Source organism: Rhinopithecus bieti, unplaced genomic scaffold (assembly GCF_001698545.2).
Source record: "Rhinopithecus bieti isolate Rb0 unplaced genomic scaffold, ASM169854v2 scaffold_759, whole genome shotgun sequence".
In the NCBI taxonomy this organism is placed as follows: Eukaryota; Metazoa; Chordata; class Mammalia; order Primates; family Cercopithecidae; genus Rhinopithecus; species Rhinopithecus bieti.
The window spans coordinates 424,564-438,469 of NW_016803631.1; the positions used below are offsets into that span (position 1 = coordinate 424,564).

The 13,906-nt window shown below is 38.5% G+C and overlaps 1 protein-coding gene across 1 annotated transcript in view; it reads right to left on the reverse strand.

Annotated features, from left to right (window-relative positions):
- Positions 1-3,569, reverse strand: part of SLC15A2 (solute carrier family 15 member 2) — a 52,473-nt gene extending 48,904 nt beyond the window's left edge. Inside the window, exons 1-2 of the mRNA XM_017890936.1 lie at positions 3,080-3,569; positions 1,080-1,225 (exon numbers count right to left, since the gene is read on the reverse strand). Coding sequence (XP_017746425.1) covers positions 1,080-1,225; positions 3,080-3,184 — 251 coding nt within the window. The 5' untranslated portion in view covers positions 3,185-3,569. The remainder of the gene's footprint in view (positions 1-1,079; positions 1,226-3,079) is intronic.
- Between the last annotated feature and the right edge of the window lie 10,337 nt (positions 3,570-13,906).

Genomic DNA, 13,906 nt, shown 5'->3' on the forward strand with positions numbered 1-13,906 from the left:
TTTTTTTTTTTTTTTTGAGCTGGAATCTCGCTCTGTCTCCCAGGCTGGAGTGCAGTGGCGCGATCTCGGCTCATTGCAAGCTACGTCTTCCGGGTTCACGCCATTTTCCTGCCTCAGCCTCCGGAGTAGCTGGGACTACAGGCGCCAGCCACAAGGCCCGGCTAATTTTTTTGTATTTTTAGTAGAGATGGGGTTTCACCGTGTTAGCCAGGATGGTCTCTATCTCCTGACCTCGTGATCCACCTGCCTCGGCCTCCCAAAGTGCTGGGATTACAGGAGTAAGCTACCGGGCTGGCCTAAAGCGATTTATGAAAAAAAAATTTAATCTCTGGTCTTTATAAGGTGATTTTGGCCTTCTGTACTCCCATCAGTGACATGACTGAGAAGTGACTGCCAGGCAGTAGAAGCAGGGCCCCATGGGAGTTGTGGGAGTGAATGGGACTATGTTGAATGTACAAATATAATACTCCTCCCTTCAGTCTATGTGCACCTCTAGCATAATTTAGGCCAACCATACATAACATGGTGCTTCCAATATCCCTTCCCTCTCCTCTCCTTCCCAGCAACAACAGGATGAGAGCTCTCATCTGAATTCCATCCTTCATACCTGTTCCTCAGGTATGAGCTCTTAGCCAAGAGCTGTTAGCTCATACCTGAGGAACAGGTATGGAAAATGTAACTCAGATAATGAGAGCTTCCCCACTTTTTTTTTTTTTTTTTTTTTTTTTTTCAGAGATGGGTTCTTGCTATGTTGCCCAGGCTGGAGTGCAGTGGCCGTTCACTGGCACAATTACAGGTGCCCGATAACCTTGAACTCCTGGGACCAAGTAATCCTCCTGCTTCAGCCTCCCAAGTAGTTGGGGCTACAGGCACATGCCATCATGTCCAGCTCTACCCACTTACATTCTCAAAGCCTGTGTTCTGGTTTCTCTCAGGCCTTTCTGATCTTGGCCTATATATTAGGTGAAATCCTATGAGAGATTTATTGGAAGTCTTGGCCAAAGTAAAGGACCGATTTGGACCAAGGCAGAAAGAGTGGACTAGGGAAATAAGTGCATATAAAGAGACCAGGCTGTCACAAACATGGGGTGAGGGTGAGTGGGAGAGAGTAGGTAGGACTCTTGGACACAAAATTACCTTTCATTCCATAATAGGAAAAGCGCTCGCAGAATTCATTCACCACAATGAAGGCAATGCTCAGTGGATAGTTGGAGCCACAGATTTTCTATTCAACAAGAAGGCAATGATTCAAGCATGAGCTGTTTCCCCCTGTTTCAACAATTAGATTTCTTCACAACTGAAAAATTCATTTATTTCAAATTGTCATGGTAGGTAATGGAGCAATGGTCTCTACTCTTCATGACACACCTATTATAACACTAAAAGTGCTTACATTACTGATTTAGAAATAATAGAAGCTAATCTGAATATTATTTTGTTTCTTGTTTATTTTACATGGACTTGCTCAAATATTCCTTGATCCTAGACATCAGGACCTGCTCATCTTCCCATAACTACTAAATGAAAAGCCTAGGGCCCTGGGGCAGAAGAATGGTCATATTTACTTCCTAGGAACAGAATAAAGAAGTAGCCTATGGAATACCCGATATCCAAGCAGTGAGATTCAGATGTCAGTCTCTGCTTAGCTCCACTATGGGGACTGACCCCTCTTGTCCCCAGCTGTTCTGTTTGCCATGCAGGGAGGAATCCTGGAAATATGATAGCTTCTACTTCAGAGGCTGCTGGAGTCAGGCACAGAGCCCAACATGGAGGGCAGAGATTCCTAAGGGTTAAGCTAATTGATCATCTTGACTTTAGGCAGAGTTCTTAAATCCTGTAAAATTAAATGTCTACTCTTCCTACTAAAGAGATTCTATAACATTTTCATGATAATCCTACTGGACGTTAAAAGAATTATGTTTTTTCACGTAATATATCAGTCAGACTATAAGGAATGTTATGTTTTATTTTAATTCCCTATCTATTACAATAGACCAACTAACATAAGAAGAGACATAGAGGTATCTGTCCTCGGTACTGTCAAATCTTATAAGATTTATATTGCCTCATTTTGTGAGAAGTATATACATCTTCATAAGTAGCCCTAAATTCTTTGGGACCAGAAGAGATATCATTAACTAAAAAAAAATAGTCAAAATAATAAAGCAATGTATTTATTCTTTTAACCCTAGGGATATATATATAAACGATCCTCCTAAATATTAATGTATTTTAATGTTTTAAAATAACTTGTTTGAAACATACAGGGGACTGGGCTTCTTACCTTTGCAGCTCACAGCTTGAGAATTATGCAATCTGGAGTTTAGCTGACTTACTGTCACTAGTTAGGCAACACTGCCACTGGCTGTGTTAACATACTGATACTGGCATTATCACTACACCTGTCTCAAATCCTCTGTTCTGTTATTCTGAAGAAATGAGAATAACGTCACCTTTTGGCCCACAGTAAGAACTCAGTAAATTTTGGCTATCATTACTATATCCTCCCCACTTACAGAATTTTAATGTAAGAATTGACTGAGATGATGAGTTTAGAAGTGCTTTAGCAAGTATATAAATGCAAAACATTGCTATTACTTCTCTGTTTTTCTGCCCTATCTCCCACAATAAACTGGGAACACATAGTAACAGAGATTGGATCTATTCTGAAACTTCCATTAGTGTTCAACAGAAGACTCTGCACACAGGGAGAACTAAGAGCAGAGTTTTTATATTGGTAAAGAAGGAACAATCACACATAGTTCTCCAGACAAGAATCCTTGCCAAGTTTCCCTGGACATTCAAATTGCTTTTTTCCCCCCAGGGAAACAGAATATGCAATGAAATTCAGCAAGTCCCTGGATCCCAACTGAAGAAATTTGACTACCTCTTCCTGCTGCTTTGTCTTCTTATGTAAAGGAAGCTTCTGTTTAGATTTGGTTTCAGGTGAATTCTAAATCCAAGAGAGAATCATTTTAATACTCTAATACAGCTCAGCTTGAAGCTCCGGAGCCCAAGGAAGAGAGCCAAAAGAGGGAGGCCATTCCTGTCAGAGGCAGGATTGAATCTAAGGACTCACCGGAGATGGCTTCTTTGGAGGGCTGGGAGGTCGAGGTGGTACGTCTTCAATGGAGACAGGTGAAAAAAGAGTTTCCTTGGACTCATTTTTCTGGAAAGGATTCATGACTGGCTCCTTTCTCTCTCTCCTCAAGCATTTGGCTTTAGTAGGCAGTTAGGACAGCTGCCAGCCTACTCTGAAAAGGAGGACTGGGAGGGGGAGCTGGTGGCTTCAGCAACTGAGTTTAACTCTGTGGGTGTCAGCTTCAATCGCTTCCTGATCCAGAGCAAAGCAGGAAGCTATAGTTAAAAAGAATGTGTAGAAGTACAGCACAGCAAAGTGAAAACATGCCAAAGATGGAATCAAACAATGCTAGAGAACTGATTAGAAAATCTATGTTTAAGAAAGATTATCTTTGCAAAGGAGTACAAGATACTTAAGAATACAACACCTCAAGCACAGATTGAAAAAACTGATATCAAGGTCGGGCGCAGTGGTTCACGCCTGTAATCCCAGCACTTTGGAAGGCCCAGGCAGGCGGATCATTTTAGGTCAGGAATTCAAGACTAGCCTGGCCAATATGGTGAAACCCCATCTCTACTAAAAATACAAAAAAACCATTAGCCGGGCGTGGTGGCAGGCGCCTGTAATCCCAGCTACTCCGGAGGCTGAGGCCGGAGGATCACTTGAACCCAGGAGGCAGAGGTTGCAGTGAGCCCAGATCGCACCACTGCACTCCAGTCTGGGCAACAAGAGCGAGACTCCATTTCAAAAAAAAGAAAAAAAAAAAGAAAGAAAAACTGATTTCAGGGTAACAATAGCTGTAATTTATTGAATATCTACTATTGAAAGGTTAATATATATGAATTACATATACATTGTATGTCTATATAACATATATATTTATCCTAATTCATATTACTATCTCCATTTTACAGAAAGTAATGTTCCCAGAGGTTAAGGAATTTGTTCAAAGTACCTGTCCAGTAAGTGGCAGATCTGTAATTTTCACTGTGCCATGACAGCTGGAAAAAGTGGAGTTAGTATCAGTCATTATTCAGGTATGGAGGTTACATAAATGGAATGTAGGAATGCAGAGGATTAAAATGCATTGAAGAAGGAAAGCCATCATAAAACTGAATTTGGGAGGTAAGAAAGATGGTGAGTTTTGGCTGGGTGTGGTGGCTCACACCTGTAATCCCAGCACTTTGGGAGGCCGAGGTGGGTGGATCACAAGGTCATGAGTTCAAGATTAGCCTCGCCAACATAGTGAAACCCCATCTCTACTAAAAATACGAAAATTAGCTGGGTGTGGTGGCACACGCTTGTAGTCCCAGCTACTCCAGAGGCTAAGGCAGGAGAATCGCTTGAACCCAGGAGGCAGAGGTTGCAGTGAGCCGAGACCCCACCACCGCACTCCAGCCTGGGTGACAGAGTGAGACTCGAAAGAAAAGAAAAGAAAGAAGGAAAGAAGGAAGGAAGACAAGACAAGACAAGACAAGAAAAGAGAAGAAAAGAAAGGAAGGTGACCTTTGTTTTCAACATCATAAAACTTCAGCTAGAAATAGCCTATATGCAATTAAAGAGGCGGGGCTAAAGAAAATGAGAGAAAAGGATTGGTGATATACATTTGGGAACCATTTTTCTTCTTTGCTAAAGTCATTCCTTGTATTTTCATTTTCTCACTTCAAGATTAATCTATTCTTTCATTTAATAAATAAAATTTAATTTGAGCAAAAATTGTGAACCAGTTATTTTCTAGGTACTGTTGTGAACACCATTTTCCTTAATTATATATTTAGTCCTTATCAGAAGAGGAACAAAAACAAACATGATAATGCTAGGTTCATTTTATGCCGTGTTATTTTTGTCAAGCCAAAGAAGTAAAAGAATAACAAAAGAGCATGGTGCCCCTTTAGTTGTTTGTCAAACGAAAAGGGAAAAGAAAGACTAGAGAGCTATAACAGAAATAAGAAAAATTGAAGACTAAATAAACAAGGTCAGGCAACATCAGAATGAATTATTTTATTTGAAAATACAAGACAGAAAACCTATAACTATATCCCTCACAAAATTTTTACATTAACTAATTGAATAATTTATTGACAAATAGGGCCAGGATAAACTCTGTCTTTTCCTCTCTAAACTTTAACTCAGACTTTGACCATATCTTCTCAGCTTCTATTACACTCCTCATTTCTACTGTCTCCCACCAACCTTTACCCAAAGAAGAGTCCAGCTTCATTTCTGACTGTGGCATTAATGATTAAGCTATAGTTATTCTTTCAGGAGCACTGCCATTTCTGACTTGGTTTGGTTAATGACTTTGGATGCAAAATAAATGGTCAGAAGTTACTAGTCAAGTTAACTAGCAAAGGCAGAGATGCCTTGAAGATCCTCTTATGTCATTGGCTTTCCTTGATCTGGCAGAGTAGATTGAATAGCACTTGTATGCAAGTTATCAATTTATTTGTGCTCATAGGTATCCCAAATACTAAACTTTGGAGTATTGGCAGTGGTTTTCTGACACTCCTTTATTTAGACAAAATTCTTCTTTTGATTATGGCAATATAATGATAGTATTCACAGAGTCAGATAATATCAGAGATGGAAGGAATCTTAATTTTGTCCTGTGTAAGTGAAACTTCCCTGAGGATAAGAATCATTTTCCCTTGGAAATTCTAATTCAGCAGATCTCGGTAGGGATCTAAGAATCTTTGTTTTCAACGAGCACCTCTAGCAATTCTTATGCCAGGAATTTGGGAAACACTGGTCTTAAATTCTCTCCTATTCTAGCCTGAAGGATATTTCAGAGGAACTCAGAAGGGACAAAGCAAGGACTGGAATCCTAGGCTCCCAAGGCATAATCTTGAGCCATTTATATAATACTAAGATGGCTCTTATATCCTAATATTTTGCTAACATCAGATAGAAGGAGAAAGGGAAAAGATAAAAGAGAAAGCACCTCCCAGACAGAAATGAGCACCAACTGTTCTGAGACAAACAACAATAAAAGTGAAAGAATCTAAGTATCCATCTTGAAGTAATTTTCATATAAGGAGTAAGGAAAGGATCTAGTTCAGCTTTTCTTACTTATGGCTAGCCCAATTTTCCCAGCATCATTTAATTAAATAAGGGAATCTTTTTCCCCATTTTCCCTTGTTTTTTTTTTTTTTTGTCAGGTTTGGTCAAAGAATCAGGATGGCTGTAGATGTGTGGTATTATTTCTGAGGGACTCTGTTTTATCTCCATTTGTCTATATCCTCTGTTTTTGGTACCAGTAACCATGCTGTTTTGGGTTTACTGTATCCCTTGTAGTATAGGTTGAAGTCAGGTAAGCGTGATGCCTCCAGCTTTGTTCTTTTGACTTAGGGATTGGTCTTGGGCAATGGCCCCGGGATCTTTTTTGGTTTCCATATGAACTTTAAAGCAGTTTTTTCCAATTCTGTGAAGAAAGTCATTTGGTAGCTTGGATGGGGATGGCATTAATCCTATAAATTACCTTGAGGCAGTATGGCCATTTTCACGATATTGATTCTCTATCCACTGAGCATGGTATGCTCTTCCATTTGTTGTGTCCTCTTTTATTTCACTGAGCAGTGGTTTGTTTAGTTCTCCTTGAAAGAGGGTCCTTTACATCCCTTGCAAGTTGGATTCCTAGTATTTTATTCTCTTTGAAGCCAATTGGAATGGAAGTTCATTCATGATAGGCTCTCTGTTTGTCTGTTACTGGTGTATAAGAATGCTTGTGATTTTTGCACATTAATTTTGTATCCTGAGACTTTGCTGAAGTTAAATGTTAGACCTAATACCATAAAACCCTAGGAAGAAAACCTAGGTAATTACCATTCAGGACATAGGCATGGGCAAGGACTTTCATGTCTTAAAACACCAAAAAGCAATGGCAAACAAAAGCCAAAATTGACAAATGGGATCTAATAAACTAAAGAGCTCTGCACAGCCAAAAGAAACTACCATCAGGAGTGAACAGGCCAACCTACGAATGGGAGAAAATTTTTGGCAATCTACCTCATCTGGGACAAAGGGGCTGATATTCCAGAACCTACAAAGAACTCAAAACAAATTTACAAGAAAAAACAACAACACCATCAAAAAGTGGGCAAAGGATATGAACAGACATTTCTCAAAAGAAGACATTCATACAGCCAACAGGACCATGAAAAAATGCTCATCATCACTCGCCATCAGAGATGCAAATCAAAACCACAATGAGATACCATCTCACACCAGTTAGAATGGCAATCATTAAAAAGTCAGGAAACAACAAGTGCTGGAGAGGTTGTGGGAAATAGGGACACTTTTAAATCATTAAAAAAGTCAGGGAAACAACAAAAACAACAAGTGCTGGAGAGGATGTGGAGAAATAGGGACATTTTAAACACTGTTGGTGGGGGATTGTAAACTAGTTCAAACCAATTTATGGAAAAAGTATGGCAATTTCTCAAGGATCTAGGAACTAGAAGTACCATATGACCCAGCCATCCCATTCTGAGTATATACCCAAAGGATTAAAATCATTGCTGGCTATAAAGGAATATGCACCCACGTATTTTATGCGGCACTATTCCACCCATGCACAGGACTTGAACTAACCCAAATGTCCATCAATGACAGGACTGGGATTAAGAAGAATGTTGGCACATATACACATGGAATACTATGCAGCCATAAGAAAAGGATGAGTTTTGTGTCCTTTGTAGGGACACGGATGCAGCTTGGAAACCATCATTCTCAGCAAACTATAGCAAGAACAGGAAAACCAAACACCGCATGTTTCTCCAACTCATAGGTGGGAACTGAACAATGAGATCACTTGGACTCGGGCACGGGGAACATCACACACTGGGGCCTATCATGGGTAGGGAGGAGGGGGGAAGGATTGCAGTAGGAGTTATACCTGATGTAAATGACGAGTTGATGGGTGCTGACAAGTTGATGGGTGCAGTACACCAACATGGCACAAGTATACATATGTAGAAAACCTGTACATTATGCACATGTACCCTAGAACTTAAAGTATAATAATAATTTTTAAAAAATCTAAGTATCAGTGATGAGTAAAGAATATTTGTGTCCTTAGTGATTACAACATCAGAAAACATTTATTATGATATATGATAAAGTTTTACAGTTATACATACATGAAAGTAGACTGCTGCTCTAAGTTAATAGAATCTAATATAGTCAGAGAGAGGAGGAAAATATGAAATTAAAAGGGAACATATATTTAACACGTTCTCTAAATTAAAATACACAAAAATAAATTGTATCAAACATCAGTCACAAATAAATAGAAAAGAGAAATTTAAGGAATACATTTATATATTTATTTATATAAATAGATTTAGGAATAAATCTAACAAAAGATCTTCTAGACTTCAATATTAAAAATTATAGAATTTGACTGAAAGAAATTGAAGAAGATCTAAATAAATGGAAACATACCATGCTTATGATTTGGAAAGCTAATATTATAAAGATGTCAACATTTCTCAAAACATTCTACAGTTCTAAAATGAAATTCCAGCAGGTTTTGTGAGTATAGAAATTGACAAGTTGACTTTTTAAAGTCAACTTGGAAGTGCAAAGAGCCAAGGATAGCAAAGTCAATCTTAAAGAATAATGGTGTAGGATTGAATTACCCAATCTAAGACCTATTTTAAAGCTATAGTTGTTATATCAGAGTGGAATTGACACAGATACATAGGGCAACCAATGAACACAGAGTTCAGAAAATGACTCACACACATACTGTTTATAACAAAGATGATGCTGCAATACAATGTAGGAAATGATGATCATTTTAATAAATAAACACCATTTGAATATCCACATTCCCCAAATTATTTTGACCCTTATTTTACAACATACACAAAAATAATTTCTATATAGATTGCCTATCTAAATGTTCAAGTAAAAAAAAAAGTCTTTAGAGGAAAACATAAGAGAACATCTTTATGACTGTGGAGTAAGTCAGCATTTCTTTTGTTTCTTTTTCTTTTCTTTTCTTTTCTTTTTTTTTTTTTCTGAGACAGAGTCTCTGCTCTGTCGCCCAGGCTGGAATGCAGTGGCACGATCTCACTGCAACCTCCACCTCCCGGGTTCAAGCGGTTCTTTCTCCTGCCTCAGCCTCCTGAGTGTCAGGCCTCTGGGCCCAAGCCAAGCCATCACATCCCCTGTGGCTTGCGTGTGTAAGCCCAGATGGCCTGAAGTAACTGAAGAATCACAAAAGAAGTGAAAATGCCCTGCCCCACCTTAACTGATGACATTCCACCACAAAAGAAGTGAAAATGGCTGGACCTGGCCTTAAGCGATGACATTATCTTGTGCCTGGCTCATCCTGGCTCAAAAAGCTCCCCCAGTGAGCACCTTGTGACTCCCACTCCTGCCCGTCAGAGAACCCCCCTTTGACTGGAATTTTCCTTTAGCTACCCAAATCCTATAAAACGGCCCCACCCTTATCTCCCTTCGCTGACTCTCTTCGGACTCAGCCCGCCTGCATCTAGGTGAAATAAACAGCCATGTTGCTCACACAAAGCCTGTTTGGTGGTCTCTTCACACGGACGCGCATGACACTGAGTAGCTGGGATTACAGGCATGCACCACCACGCCCGGCTAATTTTTATATTTTTAGTAGAGACAGGGTTTCAACATGTTGGTCAGGCTGGTCTTGAACTCCTGACCTCATGATCTGCCTACTTTGGCCTCCCAAAGTGCTGGGATTACAGGCGTGAGCCAGCACACCTGGTCAGCATTTCTTAAAAAAGATATAAAATATGGTAATCATAAAAGAAAAAAATTATATGTTGGACAATATTAAAATTAAGAACTTTTGTTGTTCAAATTGTCAAAAGACAATTTACAGAGAAGAAGAAAATATTTGTGTTACCTATATCTGTCAAAGGAGTTGTGTCCAGATTATATTAGTAACTGCAGAAATCAATAACAAAACGATTAATAAGTAAATGGAAAAATATTCAAAAGGTCTGAACAGCCGACGTGGTGGCTCATGCCTGTAATCTCAGCAGTTTGGGAGGCTGAGAAGGGTGGATCACCTGAGGTCAGTAGTTTGAGACCAGCCTGGCCAAACATGGTGAAACCCCGTCTCTACTGAAAATACAAAAAATTAGCTGGGTGTGGTGGCGGGTGCCTGTAATCCCAGCTACTTGAGAGACTGAGGCAAGATAATTGCTTGAACCTGGGAGGTGGAGGTTGCAGTGAGTTGAGATCACACCACTGCACTCCAGCCTGGGCGATAGAGCAAGACTCTGTCTCAAAAGAAAAAAAAAAAAAGATTTGGACAGATATTTTACAAAAAGAATACTCACATAGCCAATAAATGTGTGAACAGGTTATCAACTGTATGGAGGTAAATATAGTTCATTTAGCTAGTTCTATATTGATGCATACTCAGGTTTAGTCTTGGGAAAGGAAAATATCTTGGGCCCCTTCAAGCTGGGAATCACTCAGGGCAAATCTGCCTCCCAGTCTATTCAGTCATCCCTCTGCTCACAGAGACAGATGATGCAGATTCTGATTGCCTCCTTTGGAAAGACGTACCAGAAACTCGAATGCAACCATCTGTCTCACCTTCCTGTAACCTGGAAGCGCCCAGTGGGGGCCTTTGCTTTGAGTTGTCTCCACCTTTCTGGAAGGAACTAATGTATTTCTTACATATATTGATTGGTGTCTCATATCTCCCTAAAATGTAAAAAACCAAGCTATGCCCCAACCACCTTGGGCACAAGTCGTCAGAACTTCCTGAGGCTGGGTCACCGGCTAGTCCTCAGTCTTGGTAAAATAAACTTTCCAAATTAACTGAGACTGCCGGGCCTGTAATCCCAGTGCTTTGGGAGGCTGAGGCGGGAGGATCACTCGAGGTCAGCAGTTTGAGACCAACTTGACCAACATGGTGAAACCCCATCTCTACTAAAAATACAAAAACTAGTCAGGCGTGGTGGCCGGCGCCTGTAATCCCAACTACTCTGGAGGCTGAGGCAGGAGAATAGCTTGAACCCGGGAGGTGGAGCTTGCAGTGAGCCGAGACCCCACCTTTGCATTCCAGTCTGGGCAACAAGAGCAAAACTCCGTCTCAAATAAATACATAAATTAATTAATTAATTAACTGAGACCTGTCTCAAATTTTCAGTGTTCACAGTCTTTTTCTATCATAAGTAATACTGAAATAATAACATTGCACAGAAGTTAAATATATCTGTAGGATAAATTTCCAGAAGTGAGACTGCCGAGCCAAAATATATGCTTTTATAATTTTTGGAACTGCCTATTCATTTTCTTTGCCCATTTTTCTAGAGTTGTTTGTCCCCTTCTTGTAAATTTGTAACATCAATTTAAACATTATTGACATTAATGTTCTGCCATCCTCTATATTGCAATATTTTTCCTATTGATTTTATTTATGGACTTTTAAAATTAAATGTAACTTGAAGTAAAATGCACAAATTTTAAGTGTACGGCTCTGTTAATTTTTATATGTGTGTAACTCACACAAGCACTACCCAGATAATGTTAAAAAAATTTCTAGCACTTCAGTGCTGAAAGTACTTCAGAGATAATATCACAGCCTCCCTTCTGCCTCCCAGTCAAACCTTCCTCCGTTAAGGTCACTGTTCTACAAAATGGTACTCTGAATAGCCAACGACTGAACAGATATCATGTCCAAACCACTTTGATCCAATAAGACTGTGTCCTTTGCTAATGGATCTGTATGTGTAAGGGAATACATTCAAAGAACATGTTATTTTCAAGTCTTCCCAAGTTCTATTTTTCACCAGGCCCTTTTGTGTATACTACGCACATGCCTCAGGGTTGGTCAGGAGTGTGTGAATAGCTTAGGCCTTCACTGATTTCTGCTGCACATGTATCCAGTCTCAGCCGGAAACATGATTGCCCCAACTAGGATTACAGCCTCAGGGCAGTAGGACCAATAAGCTCTTGGCCTTCTCTCCCTAGTCAGCATCCTGGAAGTCACTTTCACTTAAAATGTTTCTGGGCATGAGTGTCAACTACCCCTTCAAATTGAGTGAGTTTCCTTCAGGAGACAGAGAAGGTGCCAGTCCTGAAAATATTAGATAGTTATCAATCTTTTTATAATATATTTTTATTATACTTTTTTCCATTCTTGAGTTCTTAATTTTGAGTCATCTCTTAATAACTTAGGAAATTACTACAATAATTATTATAGGAATGCTATATGAATAATAGAACTCCTGAATTCTTATATGTCTAAGAATACCTTCTTACCAAACTATGATGATATCTGATGAATACATAATTCATAAGTCACATTAATACCCTTGCACAGATGCAGCTTTATTACCTTTAGAGTTTAGTCTTATAGAATAATTCAAAGTCCTTTGATTTTTGTTCTTTTGTAGCTAACTTACTTTTTCTGCTTGCATGCTTACATTACCATCAGTTTAATCAAACCATTCAGTACAGATCAAACCAAAAGTGTATATGTTTAAATCATGTCAGGGTCATCAGTTATTTCTGGCAGAGAACCTTTTATCTGAGAACTTATCTAATCCACTAGCTCCCTACATTTTGGTATCAGAAAACACATCAAATAAGGAGATACAAAAGCACAGGAGATATTATTTCATTCCTCTCTCTCTGAGGTACTTATACATACCCTTGAGTGGTATAAAGAATGATATACTAGGTATTCAATCCATAAAAAATGGTCTTTAAGAATGTTTCACTTATGAGGGAAATAATAAGGAGGGGAAATGATGTACTGAACATGTACTGTTTAACTTGCTGGAAGCTTGAAAACATAATGCATGTTATATAGCCAGCTTGATCAGCTCGTATCACCATGTACTCATTTTTGGTAGTGTTAACACCAAAAAGAAAACTCAGCATAACAACTTTCAGTAAAAACTATTATAATTACTATATTAAAATAAGCATTTTACTAGCTCCTTTGAATTATGAGCTTGCTTATTAATTATGAGTTAAGTAATAAATAACAGTTGTAGTTATTTAGTTATGTACTTAAGGCTAAGTATTGATAAATAATAGAAACAAAAATGAAGACAGATTAATTAAAGTTGGTCTAGAAAGAGAAAAGGAGAAAGCAAGGTTAAAATAAAAACTTATAAATTAAAAAACAAAAACTATATAAATTCCAGAGGTAAGAAGTTGAATTTAAAATTTTTTCATAATTGACGAAACTTGGAAGCAACCAACATGTCCTTCAGTAGTTGAGTTGATAAATAAACTGTGATACATTCAGACAATAGAAGAGGATTCAAACTTAAAAAAAACTGCGCTATCAAACCATGAAAGACATGGAGGAAACTTAAATGCATATCATTAAGTGAAAGAAACTAATTTGAAAAGGCTATATTCTGTATGATTCCAACTACATGACATTCTGGAAAATGCAAAACTATGGAGACAACAAGATTAGTAGTTGCTGGGGGTTAGAGGGAAAGGATGAATGAATAGGCAGAGCACAGGATTTTTAGGGCAGTGATACTATTCCGAATGTTACCAAAATGATGGATACACATTTGTCAAAAATCCATAGAATGTACAACATCAAGACTAAACCCTAATGTAAACTATGGACTGTGTAATAATGATCTATCAATGTAGGTTCATCTATTTGAACAAATGTGCCACTCTGGTGTGGGATATTGATAATGGGGAGAGAAGAAATAAGACCTTCTCAACTTTGCTATGAACCTAAAACTTCAACTTTGCTATGAACCTAAAACTGCTGTAAAATATAAAGTTATACATATAAAAATTACATATGTATATATAAATATACATATATAAACTTTATATAAATAA